Below are 20,106 nucleotides of genomic sequence, written 5' to 3' on the forward strand. Positions count from 1 at the left end.
TTTCTTTCCAGTATGAATGATCACAATTCCTCATATAAGTTTCCATAGTAGGATTTTTTTTTCTTTTTATGGATGTCTACTTTGGTAGTTCTAACTAGTTAACAATTATCAGCAAAGTACACCACATTATACAACTTAATGCTAAATGTAGAATTGATATTTAGATACCCCGTGAACAGGATCATTATATAGTCACAGTTGAGGAAAGCTGTGTGTGTGTGTGTGTGTGTGTGTGTGTGTGTGTGTTATTCATCCTCTAGAGCAACTTGATTATAGAATAAAATGAATAAAAAGACTCATTTTTGCTGAAATGACCAGTCAAAGGTGGCAGATTCCATAATTTCTCTGTGTAAGGGCCAACATAATTATAAAACTATGACAGCATCAGCAGCTCATCAAAATGATGTGAATTTGCCTTGGAAGAAACCTTTGGGCATAATCCTTGAGGACAATTACAAGTTAAAAGCAAATGTAATTAGCAACTGGTAGAAAATTTCTACACAAAGGATGCTGATAGAAATGGTGCAGTGTCTACCAGGAAGAAGGTGTCTCTCTACTTCAACATGTTAATCAATATTTTAGAAAAGATAAAAGAAAGGAAACTATTCACAATATCAGAACTCTTGAAGGCAAAACACTTTATCGAAAGCAGAACTAAGATCCATACTATCCACAATGGGATAGTGATTGGCTGAGAGATCTTGCAAAGCAAGGACTTTACAACATTTGTTAGGTTTTTGTTAAACACAGTGCTGGTTCGTCTCCAATACCCAGTCTTCTTTTCCTCTTTAGTAACAAAAAGCTATTAATCTCTGTGGCTAATTTTTGGCCCATGATATATAAATGGGTATGCTGTGCAGGACTCCAACAAAGTTGCTTAAAGAAATAACATGGAAAGGAAACACATTTTTAAAAAGATGTATGTATGTATGTATATGAATGAATGTATGTGTGTGTGTATGTATGTATGTATGTATATACGTTTGTTTCAGGTAAAAACAGAGACCAGAAGAGTATGTCAGATCTCTTGGAGCTATAGTTACAGGCAGTAGTAAGCTGTCTGATAATTGTGCTAAGAAGTGAACTAGGGTCTTTGGAAGAGTAGTAAGCTCATAACCACTGGGCATCTCTCCAGCCCCAAAGGGGGTATACTCTTTCGACTCGTCAGTCTTTTCTTCACTATTCTATCCTGTGATGTCTTGAACAAGTCTATACAGCCTCAATGAACTGTGCTGTGGCTTTCAAGATAACAATTTGGTGCTGCTGTTGACAGATGATGAAGGGATGGAGGAATCACAGGAGAATCAGAAATAGTTCATAACTGAATTTCTGTTATGTGTTTAAAAATATGCAGTCTTAGATTGGGAATTAAATGTCTGTTCTTTTTAAGAGAATGTTAGTTTTGGTATTCATTATCTTCAGCTCAATACAATTCATAAGTATTAGAGGCAAAAATATATCCCAGTATAATTTCTAATTGTTACAGGTAAAAATATATTCCTCAAAAACATATGCTGAAGTGCTAAGCTCAATTATCCACAAACAATCTTTATTTTAAACTATGGTTTTGGAAGAAAAAAAGTCAAGTGAGGGTGAAATTGGAGTGAATTAGTGGGGCCTTTAAACAGTATGACTGGTGTCCTTATGAAAAGAAAAGAGACAATTGACATGTAGAGTGAAGGTGATTGTTTTACAAAAGAAGCAGAGATTAGAATAAAATATGTACAGAGCCAAGGGACATCAAAAGTGAGCAAATGCTAGAAGAGGAAAGTTTAGGAGGATGGCTGTGATGACACTCATACTTTATACATGACATCTAGCATGATGAGGTAATACATTTCTGAGATTTCTATTTTGTGGTACCAGGAATTGCCAACCCATGATCTTGCATTTGCTAAGCAAGCATTCTACCCAATGAGTTATATACTCCTATCCCAATGTCACCCATTTTAAGCCATCTGGTTTGTGGTACTTTGTTAATACACCACCAGTTAAGAGTTATGCATTGAGGTCTACTACTAATAAGCCATGAGTCCAGGAAAACATCACAGGACACAACCTAACAGTGGAAAGTTTAAGAGGGTTAATACAACCCAAACAGATGTATCTAGAAAAGGTGGCAATGGCAGGTTTATTCTTTCTGTATTGGTTCCAGCAATAGTACTTCAAATGCTGTATATTGTTTTGAACTCCTTGGATACAAACTCTAAGAATGAGCATGTAAGTGCTGAGTAAGGACGGGGAATAGGTCTAGATTCATGTAATACTTCTCTTGGAAATAAGTGAGGTAAGTGTCACAACTCAGGCAACATATAAGACCTTTTTATTTAATAAAAAAATTTGAAAGTAAATCAAAATGTTCATCAACAAATGAATGGATGAACATTCCATCTGGGTTTGATTAAATATTATTTGGCTATCAAAAATGAATGAAAATTCATACATGATATAAAAATAAACAATATGTTTAGTGAAAGAAGCCAGACACAAAGGATGACATCACCTGATTTCACATCTATGAAATCTTCAGAATAGGCAAATAGCTGAAACTGAAAGCAGACAAGCAGTTTACTATAGTTAGTTAGGAGAAGAGGAGGATGTAGAATAGGTATAACATTTACTACTGGGGTGATAAAAGGGTTGGAATTAGACAGACATGGCAGTAATAACACATGAACATACTAAATAGAAATGTATTGTTTATCTTTTTTTATTAAGCTCTACATTTTTCTCTGCTCCTCTCCCTGCCTCTCCTCGCCACTTTAACCCTCTCCCAAGGTCCCCATAGCATTGTTTATCTTTAAATGGTTAATTTTATGTTATTTTAACTTTGTCTTAATAGAAAGAAAAAAAATACATTGAAAAAAAAAGTTGAGTACTCACTTGGTACTAGAAAAGCTATATAAAAAATTCAGAAATCTCCTTGTTTAAGTCACCAAAACTACAGAACTCTAAAATGCTGGTCACAGTAAAACCTTTCTCTACTGAAACACCAATAATGCCTTGGTAACAATGTATCAAATTTCCCTATAAGGTTGAAGGTCCTCTCCTCCCTGCCTATTTCATGAATAATAGCCTAAGAGATAGCTAATATTTTCCTACATTTTTCTTACATAGGAATGAAACACTGCCCAAGTAGGTAAATGTGAGAAACCTGAGGACTGTCCCAAAGTAGAAACGAAGGTCACGTCAATCGTTCCCTTAGAAGTAGCCTTCAAGAAAATTTAGTTAAAAAAACAACCAAATAAAGAGCTCTACTATAGTAATTCTGCCCTAGGAGCTGTTCATTTTCATCATATATTACTACCATTACCCAAGGAGATGAATTATGTAACACAGAATTTCCTGTGGTTCAGTCCCTATCCATGTACATTGGCCATGTTAAAAAGAAAAGTACCGTGTCCTTATTAAAATACTTACCATCTAATTTAGATGAACTCAAGCTCTGTCACCAGGACAAAGGATGAGGATCTTATTATTTAGTACTATAAATATGTGTGAAACTTAACTTCTGAATTTAAAGTCATTTAAGGTAAAGAAGAATCACAGTATTTTAAATAAGCCGCAACTTGTATACCATTAAATTACCATAAGGCCAAAGAAATTTTAGGGTACAGAAAATATATTTTAATGTACCCAAGAAGAGAGAAAGGAAATGTCCAAAGCCCTGGGAACAAAACTGTCCGAGTTTTTATTTGCTCATTACTCAAGCAATCAAGAGTCTTAAGGAGAGACAACTGGCATATTCCAAGTCAACTCTAGAAGTGCTCAAGTCAACTACAACCCAGGACTAAGTGAAAGATTTATTAGGTGAGGAAGAGACAGGCAAATTAAACAGCTAGTCTTTTACCACAAACTTGAGCCTATCTGAAGTTTCCACTAGCCTGGTACTAGGAATAGATTGTGATTTGTTCAATTTATAAATGACATTTTTTTTTGCCCATGGGTAACAATTTTATACAATCTATGTTAAACTGGTTTCTAACTTCCTAGTAGTATATGTATAAAATAATGGATTTTATTGCGACATTTTCATGCATGCTTACAATGTAATTAAATTATACAGATGCTCCCTGTTCACTCTCTGTGGTATTTTCTTAAAACCAGAGTCCATATATGGGAAATATGAAATATTTGTCTTTCTAAATTTGAATTGTTTCATTTAACATGATAATCTCCAGCTCCACAGGCTGAAGGAGCTGAATGTGCTCCCAAAGCACCGCACTTCTTAAAACTTAAGATGTGCCATCACTAGGGTGTATAGGGTACTTCCTGCTTACCCAGCCAGTCCAGAATGGCCGAGCTACTTGCGCCTCTGAGAAGGTCAACATAGCCACCAAACAAACTGAGACATTCTACTCACAAACCCTATCCAAATGCTCAGTTTCCTGAAAGAGTCAGAGTTTGTGCTAACAGCATGGCCCATGGCCAGGAAGCTGCCATTTTGAAATCATATGGCTGCTACCATTGAATCAGTAAGATTTCTCTTAAAGGAACTGCAGCATGCCGCCTCAAGCAAAGCCCATTTGGAAAAAAAAAATGCCGTTAAAGTTTGTTTTATAGTGTCTAGAATTTCTTTTCAAGCCCTCTCTGGTTTTATGTGGATATAGTTCACCATGTTGGCGAGCCAATCTGTTGGAGAATGCAGCTCATTAGTGCCTGGCCGCCTGGCTAGCTTAGACCCGAAATAATCACACAGAAACTATATTATTTTAAACACTACTTGGCCCATTAGCTCTAGCTTCTTATTAGCTAACTCTTACATCTTAATTTAACCCATTTCTATTAATCTGTGTATTGTCACATGACAGTGGCTTACCATCTAAAGTTCCCAGCATCTGTCTCCAGCAGCGCCATGGCTTCTCTCTGACTCCGCCCTTCTTTTTCCCAGCATTCGCTCTAGCTTTTCCTGCCTAGTTCTGTTCTGCCCTTACCAAAGGCTCAAAGCAGTTCTTTATTCATTAATCAACAAAAGCAACACATAGACAGAAGGACCTCCCACACCATCCACATATTTTCATAACAAATTACATTATTTCATTTTTCTGTATGGCTAAATAAAACCTCATTGTTGTGAAGACATGCCATATTTTCTTCATTCATCTGTTTAGAAGTAAGAAAATGTAGAACATTAATAAATTTTGCCCCCAACACTGAGCAAATTTTGCAGGATATTGTAGGTGTTTAATAAAACTTTTTGAGATGAGATCTTCATAGTAAAACGGCCTTAATAATGATAGTCCTGTCTCAGACTATGCTAGAATTATAAGCATGCAGTGATGTAGGATTCCCCTCTGTATTCTGTGACAGTTTTATTACCATTGGCTAATAAAGAAGCTGTTTTAGCCTATAGCAGGGCAGAATATAGCTAGGTGGGAAATTTAAGCAGAGAGATGGAGAAAGGAGGAGGAGTTGGAGAGGTGCTAGCGTGGCCAGAGGAGTAAGATGCCAGAGCATTACCAGCAATGCACGGAGCACATGGCAACACACAGATTATTAGAAATGGGTTAATTTATATGTAAGAGCTAACCAGTAAGAAGCCCGAGCCATTAGCAAAGCAATTATAATTAAGTCTCTGAGTGGGGACCTGTGGGCAGGAGAGAAACTATTCCAACAGAACCAGATGGGACAGAAAAAGTCTTTCAGCTGTAATGCAGGACTACACCTGGTAAAATTATTAAATAAAAGATATAGTTGAAACTCAGCATCTGAGAGCTTATAATCTTTTCTTTCTTTCCTTTTTTAAAAAAAAGGGGCAAATGTTTTGAGACAGGGTATCTCTGTGTAGTCCTGGATGGCTATCTTGGTATTTGCTCTGTAGACTAGAATGGCCTCAAACTCAAAAATCTGCCTGTCTCTGTTTCCTATGGGCTGGGATTAAAGGTATGCCACCACACCTGGTGAGATGTGTATAATCTTGTAAAACAGATACTTTGAAAAAAACTACAGAAACTAAAGTGATGCTTCTCATTGTACAGTGATTTCTCAGGTGTCTCTGAAAAGATTAATATTTTTATTCCTAGTAGAAAAGCTCAGAAACCTCATAAATATTACTTTCCAAACTCATCACTAGCAATTCAAATGAAGTACAGAAAAATGAGCTGAGTCCTTCAAACCTCCTGTTAAGGGCAGTTTCACTAAGCAGAGTGCTCTGAAACAGTGAATTCCAGAGTCATGTCTGAGCAGCCAATCTAGCAAAGCTTCTCCTGGGGATAGGTAGCTTAGCCTGTAGTAAATATCTAACTAAAATGCCATAGTTTGGGGAAGGATAGGATATAAAGTAAAAAGGAAGTCACTTTGAAATGCTTGTATTGTCTCATTCATTAAAAAGGACAAAAAAGCTTAAGATAGTATATTAAACTATACCAATATTACCACCAATGTTTATCAGAAACTTAATAATTCTATAGCTACGTATTTCTTTTTCCCTTCTTTCACCATGACTTGAAGAATGAAAGACTTTTTACAAAACAATTCAATTTTCATTAAACTTAAATTGATGAGTCTCAAAGGCAAAATCAGCTCATGAAGCAAAATGATTCTCCTTGAGCAATGGTTCTCAACCTGTGGGTCACGAATCCTTGGGGATAGCATCAAATATTCTGCATAACAGATATTACAATTCATAACAGTAGCAAAATTATAGTTATGAAGTAGCAACAAAATAATGTTATGGTTAGGGGGTCACCACAACATGAGGAACTGTATTAAAGGGTCATTTCATTAGGAAGGTTGAGACCCAGTATAGAACTTACAACTAGATTAATGAGACACCCTACATCGATACACCTTTGTTCTGTTTTTATACCTGTTGATGTAAGCCTTGAGGCTGATGTAAAAATAATTCACCAGGACAGCTAATTATCACATGTTCTACATTAAAAAAACCTATATAATTATCAAAGCTTTAGAAAGTAAGGAAAGGAACATTTAATATTTATCTAGTTATTTAAAAATAAGTTATTGGTAATGTCCAAATGTGTAAAAGGCTATTATACCCAGTATATTCACAAGGTATTTGTATACAGTAAAAACTTGGATAGCCATCAGGAAAGCTATGTAGCAATATAAAACACTACTATATTTACTTAGACACTTAGATAATACACCACCCTTATGAAACAATTGAAATAAAGAATAATAATCATTTAAGTGGGAAAATACTCATAAATTTTCAGTATAGAGCTATTGAAAAGTAGCCTAACAGTGAGAAGTATGGTTAAATTGCATGTAATGAATGAAGTAACTACACAAAAAAAAACGCTTGATAACTATAAAGCACATCTTCATTGTGACTGCAGTCAAAATTACACAAAGATATGTAAAAGAATAGAGAAATAGACAATGCAACAAAATACTTTCCTAAAATCAGACCTTTTTCATAGAAAAGATATTACATCAAAAGTTAGGGATAGAATGTTGCTTTTGTATTCACCTTCTCAGCAAAACCCCTTGCAAAAGCCTATATAATGTTTAAAAAAATAGCACATTCTCTTTAAGTGAACTGTGTGTTAGCCCACTATAAGTTCCTATATGATTTATAGAAGCTAGTTTAAGTTTGGTTAGTAGCTTAGTAATACATAGTAATTAATCATAAGACACTTTCTGCTCAAAAGACCTGCAAACATTCTGTTCACCAGTTTGGAAACTGCTGTTGGATTGAAGGTACTCAACGGGGGCATAAGAGGCAAGGCATCTTAATTGCCAGAGAGGAGTTTTCATACTCCATGTTCCACAGTTGGGAGTCACTAATGGCAGTATGCACTATCCCTCAGGTGAATATACTAAGTCTTGCTTAAGAACCAATGATCTATGCAGATATTGATAAACAACTTAATGCCACAGAGGGGAGAAGGCCATTAGGAGACGGTTACCTCCGGTCTAAGCACAGCTTTCATGCAGGTCGAACAAAGAGGCCCATTTCGGGAGAAATGAAGGGGAAGACGGCGGGTGCGACTGTGGCATGCTGGCTCCTCACATATCAACCAGCACTAGGGAGGAAAGGGAGAAAAATCAACACCGAAACTAATAAACCCTTCTGTTATCAAGGATTTATTCCAACCTTCCTTAGAGATTGCACAATAGTTTAATTAACTCACTTCTTTTGGACTAGATGTATGCCCCAAACTTAAAAATTAGGAAAAACATGGTTTTGGAGAGAGGGTTCAATAGTGAGGCATGCTGACTTCTTCCAGAGACCACAGTTTTGATTCTAGTACCCACATGGGAGCTCATGACCATCTGTAAACTCCAGTTCCAGGGATCTAACACCTGCTTTGGGCCTCTTGGCACTACACACATACATGATATATTTACATACATGCAGGCAAATTATACTCCCACACAAAAAAAATTAAATCTTAAAAAAAACCAAGAGTCATTTCCATGAAATGTTCTCCCTTTTCTTAAGGGATATATGCCCCCCATCAAAATCTCCCAATTAAAACTACTATTATACATAAACTATAAACCAAACAGTTTTAGTTCAGACCATTATACCAAATGTGTAGAAATGAGTGACCTTCCCAATAGCCTAGTTACATAAGTATGCTAGTTACCTTCTGTTTGAAAAGGGTATGACAACAGTATCATACCGTATAGACCCTGCTATAGTGATGGAACACACTGAAAGTACTTACAAGTTCTCTTGCCATAAAAGAAATGCCTAATAAAGCTAGTGATTATGTGATTTTAAATTAAAACAGATTCTTCTACATGTGTTCTCTGGAGACATAAAACTGGCTCCTATGTTTTCAAAGACAACTTTAACCACTATTTTTCAGAGATTTGAAGTAGCCATTGTCTATTTCTCTGCCCTGTAGATTTGTCACCCCTTTTCTTCTTCAGTTACTCTCCCTGTTTTTTTTTTTTTTAATTTTCTTACGGTGATACAGTACAGTATGTCTACCATTTTGAAGTAGTATTACACTTAGTATAAAATGTTATCTGTTCAATAGAAAGACAAGCTACCACATATAGAGTTGAGCAAATCTCAGAAGTTCAAATTGAGCCCTAAGGCTTGTGGGCTTTGGTGCTACTGTATTACTACAGAGGCACAGTAAAACTGGGCCAAGCAAGGTGAGGTGCTGTAGCATATAAGTAAGCAAGACATGTCCTCTTATCTCATAGTGTCCTTTCCTATAAGGCTCTGGGTCAGGGCATTCAGAGACATGGTAATTTTTCAACTTGAAGAATGATCAGAAGTTTGGTTAGTGGAAAAGAAAGGAAAGACAACTTTGGAAGAAAGATCCACACATGACAAAGAATAGAGGCTAGAGTCACTCTAGGGTTGTGCTAAGAAATAATCAGTAACCTGTATAACTCCATTCCTTTTTGCTAGTTTCAGCAGCTTGTCTTACCCCTTGATAAAAGCAGTATACACATACACATGAATGTTGCTTAAGTTAGTATTCTTTAATCTCCATATCATGGCATTTCCAAATCTGAAGGATGCCCTCACTCACTGCTGTGCTGGCCCTTATTCCCCAGAATAGGCCCTTCTTGAAAGTAGCTACACACAAACTCAAAAGAAATCACCAAGAATTGGTTTTTACAGCTCCATTTATGGCTTTAAAACAAAACAAAGTGCCATTTGTACAACTTACTAAAAAAAGCTATCTTTAAAAAATAGAAAATTCATCTAGTCATAATATGCTGAAAGGAAATTCACTCCTACCTTCATTCAGTAAGCTAAATTAATTTATTATTAGATCTTTGGGAGTTGTGCACTGTTTTGAATATATTCACTGCCTCCCCCCAATTCAATTTTCTATCCTTTGGGAAAAAAAACCCAACCTTTTAACTATGTTTCAGTGAATCAAAGCTAACTATTTAAATTGTAATCTGAACTTTTCAGATGGAGAATATCAAACAAATTCTTATGAAACTTCTGATATTTGCCTAAAGTTTTATTAAATATTATGGTAAACAGGCAAAGGGGTACCAAGCACAGAGTTTCAGGAAACAATAGTCTAAATAGGAAAGCATGCTCTGAACAGAATAACAGTTCTGTATAGACAAGGGATATATTTGAGACCTGAAGCTCTTTAGTTAGCTCACAGTCTTGCCAACCAAAGCTGTAATTCACTAACTTTTAACAAAATAAAAAAAAAATTTATTTGGTAAATACGGTAAAAACTACCTTCAATTTTTAGGTTGGTGGAGGAGGGTTTGTTCTACGTGGTCCAGGTGACGTCAAATTCATATTCTTCCTGCCTTAGTCTTTAAACTGGCTAAGATCTATGTAAGTGTCCTCACATCTAGCTGAGGATCCTATTTTGAGGCAAGAGCTCATTAAGTACTGAACACAACTTGGTTATTAAATTATTATTGTGCATAACAACAACAACAAAAATAATAATTTTGAGACAAGATCTGGCTACACAGTCCAGGCTGTCCCCTGAGTGCTAGGATTATAGACATGATACCAAGCCCAGGAATTTGTTTTATAATCTTTAAAATATAATGTTCAAAAAGTTTGTCCCTTTCAGACGTTTTCAAAACTTGATTCCATTATTGTTTCACAATTCACCAAGTGACCTGACAACCAACAAGATGTTAAGTTGTCATTTCACCTATTTTAAAAAGCAAAAACCTAAGTTTATCTCTGACAGAATCACTAACTAAACGTTCTTTCAAATCATATAGAAAACAGATAATAAATTTGTCTACACTTCCTACTAGTTATAATTAACATTAAAGAGGTCTTTCTTTCTTTGTCACCTTTCTATTCAGTGCTTGTTTGGGTTTGTTTGTACTTACTATCTGTTAATCTCCCTTTATATATGACAACACAAACTAGTGCTATTATGCATGGAAATTAAGTATGCTGATAAACGTGTGAAGGGAACTGTCAGTGAAGAAAATAGTAGAAACCTGTAACTCTTTATACCTCATGTTTTATTTTGAAAATTAAGCTTTTGGACATGATATATTTTAAATGAAAATGATATATTTTAAATGAAACTCTTATGGGAGAAACAAACCATTTTCAATATATGATTTGCTTCAATTCAATATTGTTTAGTACATTTCAATTAAGACTTTATTCCCTGGGCTGGAGAGATGGCTCAGAGGTTAAGAGCACTGACTGTTCTTCTAGAGGTCCTGAGTTCAGTTCCCGGTAACCACATGGTGGCTCACAGCCATCTGTGGTGGGATCTGGTGCCCTCTTCTGGTGTGCAGATAGAACGCTGTATACATAATTAATAAATAAAAACTTTAAAAAAAACTAAAAAAAAAAGACTTTATTCCCTCAAGAAATGTTAAGAATGGCAGGTTTTACTTCAATAAACATTTATATTGTTAAAAATATTCCAGGACTTTGAAAAAAATTACAAGATGGGGCAAATTGTCCACTACAAGATCATCAAAGGGAATTTCATTTGTAAAGGGCAACAAAAACAAAGCAAATGAAACTACTAGGAATACTGTGTGACCTTAAATTATCATTTACAATGACAAAACTAAACATTTTCCTTTTCCCCCTTGGGATAATATGTACAGCTCAAGAATCTGTTGAGAAGTCAATAGAAGAAGAAATCTGTTTTGAGTAATTTCCGGGGAAGTCCAATCTAAGAAAGGGGTTTTTCAAGGAAATACTTTAAAACCACTGTAAGAAGTCTGCCATCCAAACATACCATCTCACTACTGTGTCGTGTTACATGCAAATTGTCACATGCAATAGGAATAAGGACATCACGTTTTCAGTTGCCTGGCTTAATCATGTTTATAAATGAAAGAAGTAAAGTCAACCTGTCCAACAGGAAAACAAACTTGTCTAAACATACAAAGCTCTATCCCCTGTTGTTTAATTTCAGCAATACTATTCTTTAAAATAATTGTGTACCAAATTGTGTCAAATACTGATCAGTTTTGATTGCTAAATTATATCTCTGAGATCTCAACTAAAATGACTTCTGTCTGCACGAGCTAAAGGGATCACTTTCCACCTGTAACTGCGGCATTCTTGAAAGTTGGACCTAAAACACCAACTGTTATTCCCTTGTGTGTATTTACAGTTTTAGGATTCACAGGTGGAGATCCCACCCAGATCTAGAAATGTGGTACATGGGGGCCTTCAAAAAGAATTCTTCAAATAAACAGAAGCAATAAAATAAAAACATAGAGAAAGCAAAAAGGCCTGGATCTGAAATTCACAGGAAAAAACTCAAAGCAGCTCTTACCCTCCTCTTCTATTACCAGCCAGTTACCAATTTTATCCCACTAATCTTTTTCATCTACAGCCCAGTTAGCATCAAAGTTACTAAAATGCTGATCTTAAGCTGCTCTGCTGCAGTAGCCTCTGCTTTGGCTATCATGACCCCATTCTCTCCCACACCCACTATAAAAAGGGGCCAAATGTAGTTCTCCAGGGTTCTTCATCCCATATCATCTCTTCAAAGACAAGTAACACACTCATTGGTCTCCTTTCAAATCTTTACAGCCTCATCCTGATCCCTGCTTTCACATTCCTAACAAATAATTCTTATTCCATTGGATTGCTTTTGACACTATCCTCTATCTTAACCTTGACACTGCATGGCCACATAATCCCTTCCTAAAATACCCACTGCTTTAATGAAAAGTCCATTCTTCTACAAAAACTTCCCAACCTACTGGGACTTCTCCCATTATCTCACTGGACAAAGAACATACACTGGTTCACACTGTCCCTTAAGCACCTTATTTTACCTTGCTAACTAGTTGGCCCCTGGAGAATAACCTTGTTAGGGTTTAGTAGTTTTCTTGCTAGTCTCTAGGGCATGGACTCTCTTTTAAGTATCGTACCCTCACACGTTATTAGTTAATTTTGTGTAAGTGACCAAACCTTTCTCTGAACCTCAGTTTCCTCATCTATAAAACAGAAACAATGCTTATCACAATTGTTTAAAGGATAAAAGCAAAACAAAACAACAACAAAACCCTAAAATAACCTCAAAAAATGTTCAGTAAATGCATTGAGGATTACTGTTAAGTTATAACAAACTGTATATATATATAAGTATTATTTATAAGTATATATGTATATATATGTATATATAAGTATATATATATGTATGTATACACACACACATACACACTTTTTAAAGAGCACCACTTAGTCACGAAGAAGTCTGGTCATTGTCCAGGGAGAGTCATTAAAAAGTGGAGAACTAAGACTGGGTGTGGTGACACGTTTAATTTCAGTATTCAGAAGGCAGAGGCAGGTGGATCTTTCTGAGTTTGAGACTAAATTGGTCTACAAAGTGAGTCCCAGGCCAGTCACAGATAGATAGAGAGAGACTACCAGGGAGAGAGGAAAGAAGGGAGGAAGAAGTATAAAACTATAATAGATAAATAATCAAGATTAAAAGTAGAACTGCTTTTGAGTGGAAAATAAAAGCAACAATATGATCAATATAAGTGAAAATTTCTTTATTCTTCCTAATAAAATTATACTTAATATAAAGTTATGGATGGCAGAATAAATGACAAGGGAAGAATATATGGTCTTTGCGTGATTTTCATGACTCTGTTCTGCCATGATGTATAATTTAGTCTAAATTCAAACAGCTCTCCAGGAATATAGGGACTTGGTCACAGGGCAAGGTTTGCCATCCTGCATGCTCTTTCATAATCTATCATAACATTATTAGCTTTATTAACAGTCATCTATCAACCTTATTCCTAAGTACACATTCTCAGAGAATATCAGATTCTCTTTTCATCCAAAGGCATTTGTAAATTTCTGGGGTTCCCTTGCAGACAAACATTTTTTTTTTTGTCACAGAATTATGCCCAGTGCTTTTTCCTTTTTTAAAAAAAGGGTAGGTCTTCTAAGAGGCAGTGTACAGTACGGCCCCACAGCTGCCTTTGAAGGATGACATGTTGTAATTTGAGATGTCCAGAAATATATATTAAATATTATAAATATAGATAAATTAATATCTATAAAAAACAAATTGCTTTATAGCCCACATTGGCACCTGAAACTGGAGAAAAATCTCCTAAGATCTACAGGTAAAGTTTTAACAGCAGCATAAATTTGCTATCAAAGTTAAATATTCTACACTGCAGTATTCTGGCATGTCAAAGAATGATTATTAAATCTCAGACAGTTGCCAGACTAGAAGATCAAAGGGCAAATCAGGAAAAAATAAGTATATAAACTACTTGCCAAATTTAATACAAAAATATTTTAAACAGAATTATCAAACAGAAGTGGGAAAGAGTCATGTCAGTCAATGTAAGAATTTTAAATATTATTAAAATAGAATTTTAAGTGAGACATCTCTTTAAATGAACAGTCATGTCATTTCATCCAAGTTATTTGAAACTTATTGATCTTATCATTTGTGCAAGGACCAGACTGTCATCAGTTTGCTGAAAGGATAATGGAGCACTCCCAAACTGTTATGATAGGTTACATGCAAACTGCCGTCCTCATTTAAACACACAGAATAGCACAAGGGAAAAAAATTTCAACCTCAGCAACTGTATATTACATGATAAATTAGCAACCTGGTCTACTTTGCCTCACATCAAATTCAATACCATAGTCTTACTATTTTAATTCGCAATCAGAGTTTGAACATCAGAAGATGTACCTGAGGTAGGTTAAAAAGCCCATGTAAGCTATCTTCTGCTACACTGTGAGCACAGAAGCCAACAATTACCGACAATTGTATTTTACCACTATAGGACAATACTAGAACAGTTAAAACTGTTGCCACGCTACCAAGTGGGGAAAATACACTTTAAATGATTTTATATGGAAAATTACATTTTGGAGGGAAAAAGTTCGGTGAAGGACATGTATCTCTCTGTATGGGTAGCTTAAAAAAAATCACTCTTAGTATATTCAAGCCTATTCTATAAAATACTCTCCCTATTCATCCGACTCAAAAGAGAGCTACATTCTTAGGTTATAATGGGTCACAACTAAGTATATAGTACCTTGCTTCCGGAATAATTTTGCTTTGTCTGTCAACTGTCAACAAAGCACAAAGAGCTCATGCAACCTAGCCATGTACTGTGGATGTTAGAGATCTAACAAAATACAAATAATAAGAATACAAGATTTCATAGCTACCCTGCTTTCACTTTATATGAAAAACTGGAAGCATTTGTGTCTCAACATTCCATTCATCTCTATTGTATCACAAATCTTTTCATAAAAGACTCTCTCCCTGCCATGTGAAGCTGCAAGTGACTTGGGGATGTAATATTCCAACTGTGATAATGTCTTTCTCCCTAACAGTTATAAATGGACATACCAAGTTAAGGCACATATATAGTTATTTCAACATGAAAAAGGAGTAAAGATTCAAATGGAATGAGATGATAAAATGGCTACTCTAGTGCTTACATTAATATTTTAGTGATGAAACCACTAAAGAGAAATTGTTTATTATTTCTATCATGGTTTCAAGTTGTCACTCTAAAAAACAAAAACAAAACAAATCCACTACCTTACCTTTGTATTCAAAATAGCAAATCTTAAAAGCAAGCTCAAAGCTCAGTTTCATCAACATGTGCAGAGGGGAAAGGGAAAAAAGGCTGAAAGAAACTACCACAAAAACGACAGCACTAGTTATCTTTACAATGTCTCTTCTGTATTTCTTTTTTACAAAAAATATTAATCTAAAAATCTGAAAACTGTTATTGATAATGGAAGAATTTTTCACAAGGGCTTTCACTACAATACCATGATGTTTGGTTGTTACCAAGATGAATTTGCAGACATATGCTCATGGGGGGGAGCACAGGAAAAATGTTTTTTTTTTCCTACTAATACTAAAGTTTCGAAATGATTGAATTTAATCACACAAATAGTTCTTAAATAGAAAATGTCAGGACATGTTTGAGGAGCATTAGAATCATTCATTAAATTAAGCCACTCACTAAAATGAATAATCTCTTATGTAGTATGATCTGAATACATTTCTTTATGATTGATCTCTCTAGGTAGGTAATCAGTTTTAAGAGAGGTATCGTGTTCCCCACATGCTCTTCCCTGCTTTGATCCAGTGTGAACTCAGATCAACCCAGATGTCCCTAGGCAATAATCAAACAAAAGAATTCAATCAGAAGGGTAGGCACAGTCACTCACCACAATTTTTTTTTTGCTTAAGTCCAGCTAAAAGTAGCTTTGATTTTTTTTTTGTTTGTTTCTGTTAGTTTGCATATACGTATTTGCTAGCATAGTTAAATGCAAGTTGTCTTTGGATATCAAATAGCAATGTTAAATCTGAATCATCTATACAGTTGCCTCATAAAAATCAGAATGGAGTTCACACCATCACCAGGCAATATTTGTTCATTTAACTTTAATTATTTTCTCCTTGAGAATGGTACTAATGAAACTGAATATCTTTCATGGTCTCGAAGGGCCGTTTGAATAGTCTGTAAACAGAACTAAGGAGAGACAAGAGATCTGGCTGAGCTAGGGGGTTGCTAGGTGATGCAGAATGTAAACCCACAAACTTGTTAAGGTTCGCTTTGCTTTCATGCTACTTTCACACACTTTCAAAAGTTTTGAGAATTGATTTTTCAGGTGGTCATTACAAAAAAAAGAATCCCTTCCTCCAAATTCACTCTGCACGGATGCTCTGTAACATTCAAAAGAGATGAAATCCATTTGACCTTTGGCTGTAGCATGGGAAACTTTTCTGATTTTACAGAAACACAGGCTAATATACTTTCTGGATACCCACAATTTAAGAAACACATATTAATGTGGATTCTAGTATTTCAAAAAGACATTCCCAATCCCTCATCCAACCTTACTTAAAATAAAGATTTCTTCTGAAGAGGGGGAGAAATGTGATCACCGCCCAAGAGATTTGGGACACAGAAACTCAAAAGGCATGGCAAATACCTCAGTACAGATCATCATGCTAACAACCCTTTCGGTTTAGCCACTTTCTTCTCTTCTTCCGGGCAGTACCAGGACTGACTGCCTGTGCGGTTTCTCCTGCCCACCCCCTCCCCCAGCCTCCTTTTTTAAGTAGCTGATCAGAGATTGTCCAGTAAGAGCACTTTATTAGATCATCAGCCAGAGGGGTTCACAAGTACTGAGAGCAATGGGCTCAAATGCGGCACATCAGTTTTAATAGACCAGGGGCTACTAGTAAACTGCAGATACTGCTGAGAACTTTCCATGCACTGAACTCTTGAAAAAGCACCGTCTCTCCAGCTTAAATGCAGCTGCCTCTTTCAATGCCGCAAATGGGTAAATTTGACAAAAAAGCCACCATTAAGACTACATGAAAGGCTCAAGACAACATCCTTTCAATGCTTTGTACTTCAGTAATCAGATGTACTTACTCACCCCCTCCCCCAAACCCGATCAAGAACTATTTCTGAATGGTAGGAAATAATTCCACTTTGTACATCTTTTAGTTAATCAAGACTTTCTATTCAGCAATTTGACCTTTTGTTCAAAACAGGATTATCAGTTTTTTCGCCAGTTACCAAGGGCGACTCGCATGGTGAACATAATTGCAATAATTTGCAAAACACCATGGCAACCCACATTACAACTAGGTAAATACTGGGCTTTTGTGCTACATTGTTATTTTCAGAGATGCTGAAGTCAAAGAACGAATGACAAATGAACACAAAATTTATATTTGCTTTGTCTCAAAAGAGAAGAAAATTGATAACAAGAATTGGGGGGAAACCGACTACAGCTGTAATTTCTAACTTGATTAATTAGGATGGTAACAGTCCTTAACAGTATATTCAACAAACAGCCCTGACTTCGTCTCTCCACCCACTTCTCTCTATACCACTACCACTATCCCCCCCCCCCACAACCCCAGACAAATTTTTTGAGCTTGGAGAACAAACATCCCCCATTTGCTCTTTTCTTCAACTTAATGGAATCCTTAATTGCAGAATATTGTTCTCCTGCTCTTCACGGCAATGAAAACGAGAGAAAGGAGGAGAGTGCCAGGGCAGACAGGGAGCTACAGTCATTTGTTTTCCTGCCTCTTTTGGACACCCCAGGCCCAATGATGAGATGGCATTTTCCTGGTTTCAGCAGCTGTTTCGTAGCAGACAATAAAGTAAAAACTATTTAGCTTTGCAGAAAAACCTCTTCTGTCCTCTTGAAAACACAAGGTAAGTCTACATGCCGAGATGAAGTTTCATAATTTAAATGCCAGAACATAAGATGAGAAAATGATGTTAATAATAAAGAAAATAAATTTTTCTTATAAAGAAATTATTAAATGTGGTACTGTCCAAAAAAAGCTATTGAAATGTGTATGTTTGCTATTTAAGAAAGATGTACAGCAATATAACCACCAATGGTCTGAAAACCACTTTATACTAAGAGATCCCAAGTCACAAAACAATCTAAAATATAAACCAGCTAGCTACTCAGGAATTAACGCAAAAAATCAAAATCGCACTTTCAATAGCTAAGCAGCTTTACATATAACATTATCATCTTTTCACCAATACATGGGACTGTAAAAGTTATATTAGAATGTTTTAAAGATAGATGTGAGAGGAAGCTTTGATTTTTGTAGTAAAGAAGCAGGTTTTTATTTTCCTAAAAGGAACACATTCCACAATAATGCCCCCCTCCCAAATTATCAAAACTGAATTTTTCGTGCAAAATATAGTATTCAGGGACAGGAAATAAAAAAAATACACACAGCAAGGGCTTGTACAAGTTGCACTGCCGAGATCTCTGGAGATAAGCAGCTGCAGATGCATTCTGAACACAGCTCAGCCTGCTTCCCTTCATCTGCTGCTTCCTAATGAGGAGGTGCCAAATGAGGGGCTCTGAAAAGATCTGCAGATTTCCCCTAACTTTTGAAAAATCAAATGAACCGGATACTATAATGGGTCTATTCTTATTTTTTCAGGGCTGCACACACATAAGATTTAGTTTGAAGAAATCACAATGTAACATTCTTTAGGATATGCCCTGGAAATTAGAGGTACTGTGATTCTTTGATTTTATTTTATTTTATTTTTTGAGGAGCAGAAATCAAAAGTATGGCACACATTATATCCTTCCCAGCCAGGAACCAACTGTTCGTATTTTAAAAATATGTATTTTATTTTTTTTGATTGGTTCCAAATTAATAGTATCTTTGTAAAATGCACCCCACACCAAAAACCCGAAATGTTAAGAGAAAATGTACCCTTCAATGTCAAATGACAGAGGGGAAAACACGCCTTTTTAATAGGTGATAAACGGCTTAAAACCCCTGTAATAATTAAGTCCTTTAAGAAACCCATAGGTACAAACAAAATACATTATAATCTGTTCAGAATGCCTTCACTTGTAATAATTATCTAGTATACCTACTCTTTTCCCAACCTGTAATGGTCTCTACTCCAATGGGGTTTTTCTTTCTTTTCCTTTTAGCCAACTGGTTAGGATGCTTCTTGCATCGATTTCTTTAGGACTTATCTAAAAGGAATGGTAACATCTAGCCTCCTATAACAATAATAAATTACTCAAATTCCCATATCAGAAATGAGAACTACCTAGCAGGTGGATTGCAGTTCTTCAGTTCAGTCCCCATGACCCCTAAAGGATGGTAGCTTGCATTTAAAAGGAAACCTGCCTGAAATGCTTTCTCCAAATTCTTGCTTTTCAATTTGAAACTCTGGCTGCATACTGGAATCCCCAAAGGTGCATTAACACAGGTGGCTAAGCATCATATCTGGGGACTTTGATTGAGGGCTGGGGTGGGGCCTGAGACTCAGCATCTTTAACAGGTTTCCAGGTGCTACTGCTGGTCCTGATTTGGAGACCTCACTTTGAGAATCACCAGTGTCATTCAGAATGGGTATTGAGGTTTTAAAAGCCCCCAAGTGATGCTAATATGCAGATAGGGTGAGAATCACTGCTCTGCTCTACTCTCATTTTCTCTCTGCTGTTTAAGACGATTTTCTGAATAATACACTTTATTAAAAGAATTGTACTTAGGAATAGTCTCTCTCAAGTTCTTTCTCTTTCAATATTTACTTTCTCCTCTCTGCATACTGCCTATGTGGCTATTCTAAAGTCTCTCAAGTTCTCCAGGCAGCATTTGAATTAGTAAAGCCTCAAATAAGATTTAATTCTACCAATAGAATAGACCATTTTTTATACCA

At 35.9% G+C, this 20,106-nt stretch overlaps 1 protein-coding gene across 1 annotated transcript in view; it reads right to left on the reverse strand.

Moving 5' to 3' along the window:
• Pola1 (DNA polymerase alpha 1, catalytic subunit) overlaps positions 1–20,106 on the reverse strand; it is a 329,968-nt gene that overhangs the window by 110,637 nt on the left and 199,225 nt on the right. Inside the window, exon 35 of the mRNA XM_041639492.1 lies at positions 7,875–7,991. Within this exon, the coding sequence (XP_041495426.1) occupies positions 7,875–7,991 (117 nt within the window). The remainder of the gene's footprint in view (positions 1–7,874; positions 7,992–20,106) is intronic.

This window comes from Microtus oregoni, unplaced genomic scaffold, assembly GCF_018167655.1.
Source record: "Microtus oregoni isolate MIOR12 unplaced genomic scaffold, Mior012 000059F_ref0000304, whole genome shotgun sequence".
Classification (NCBI taxonomy): Eukaryota; Metazoa; Chordata; class Mammalia; order Rodentia; family Cricetidae; genus Microtus; species Microtus oregoni.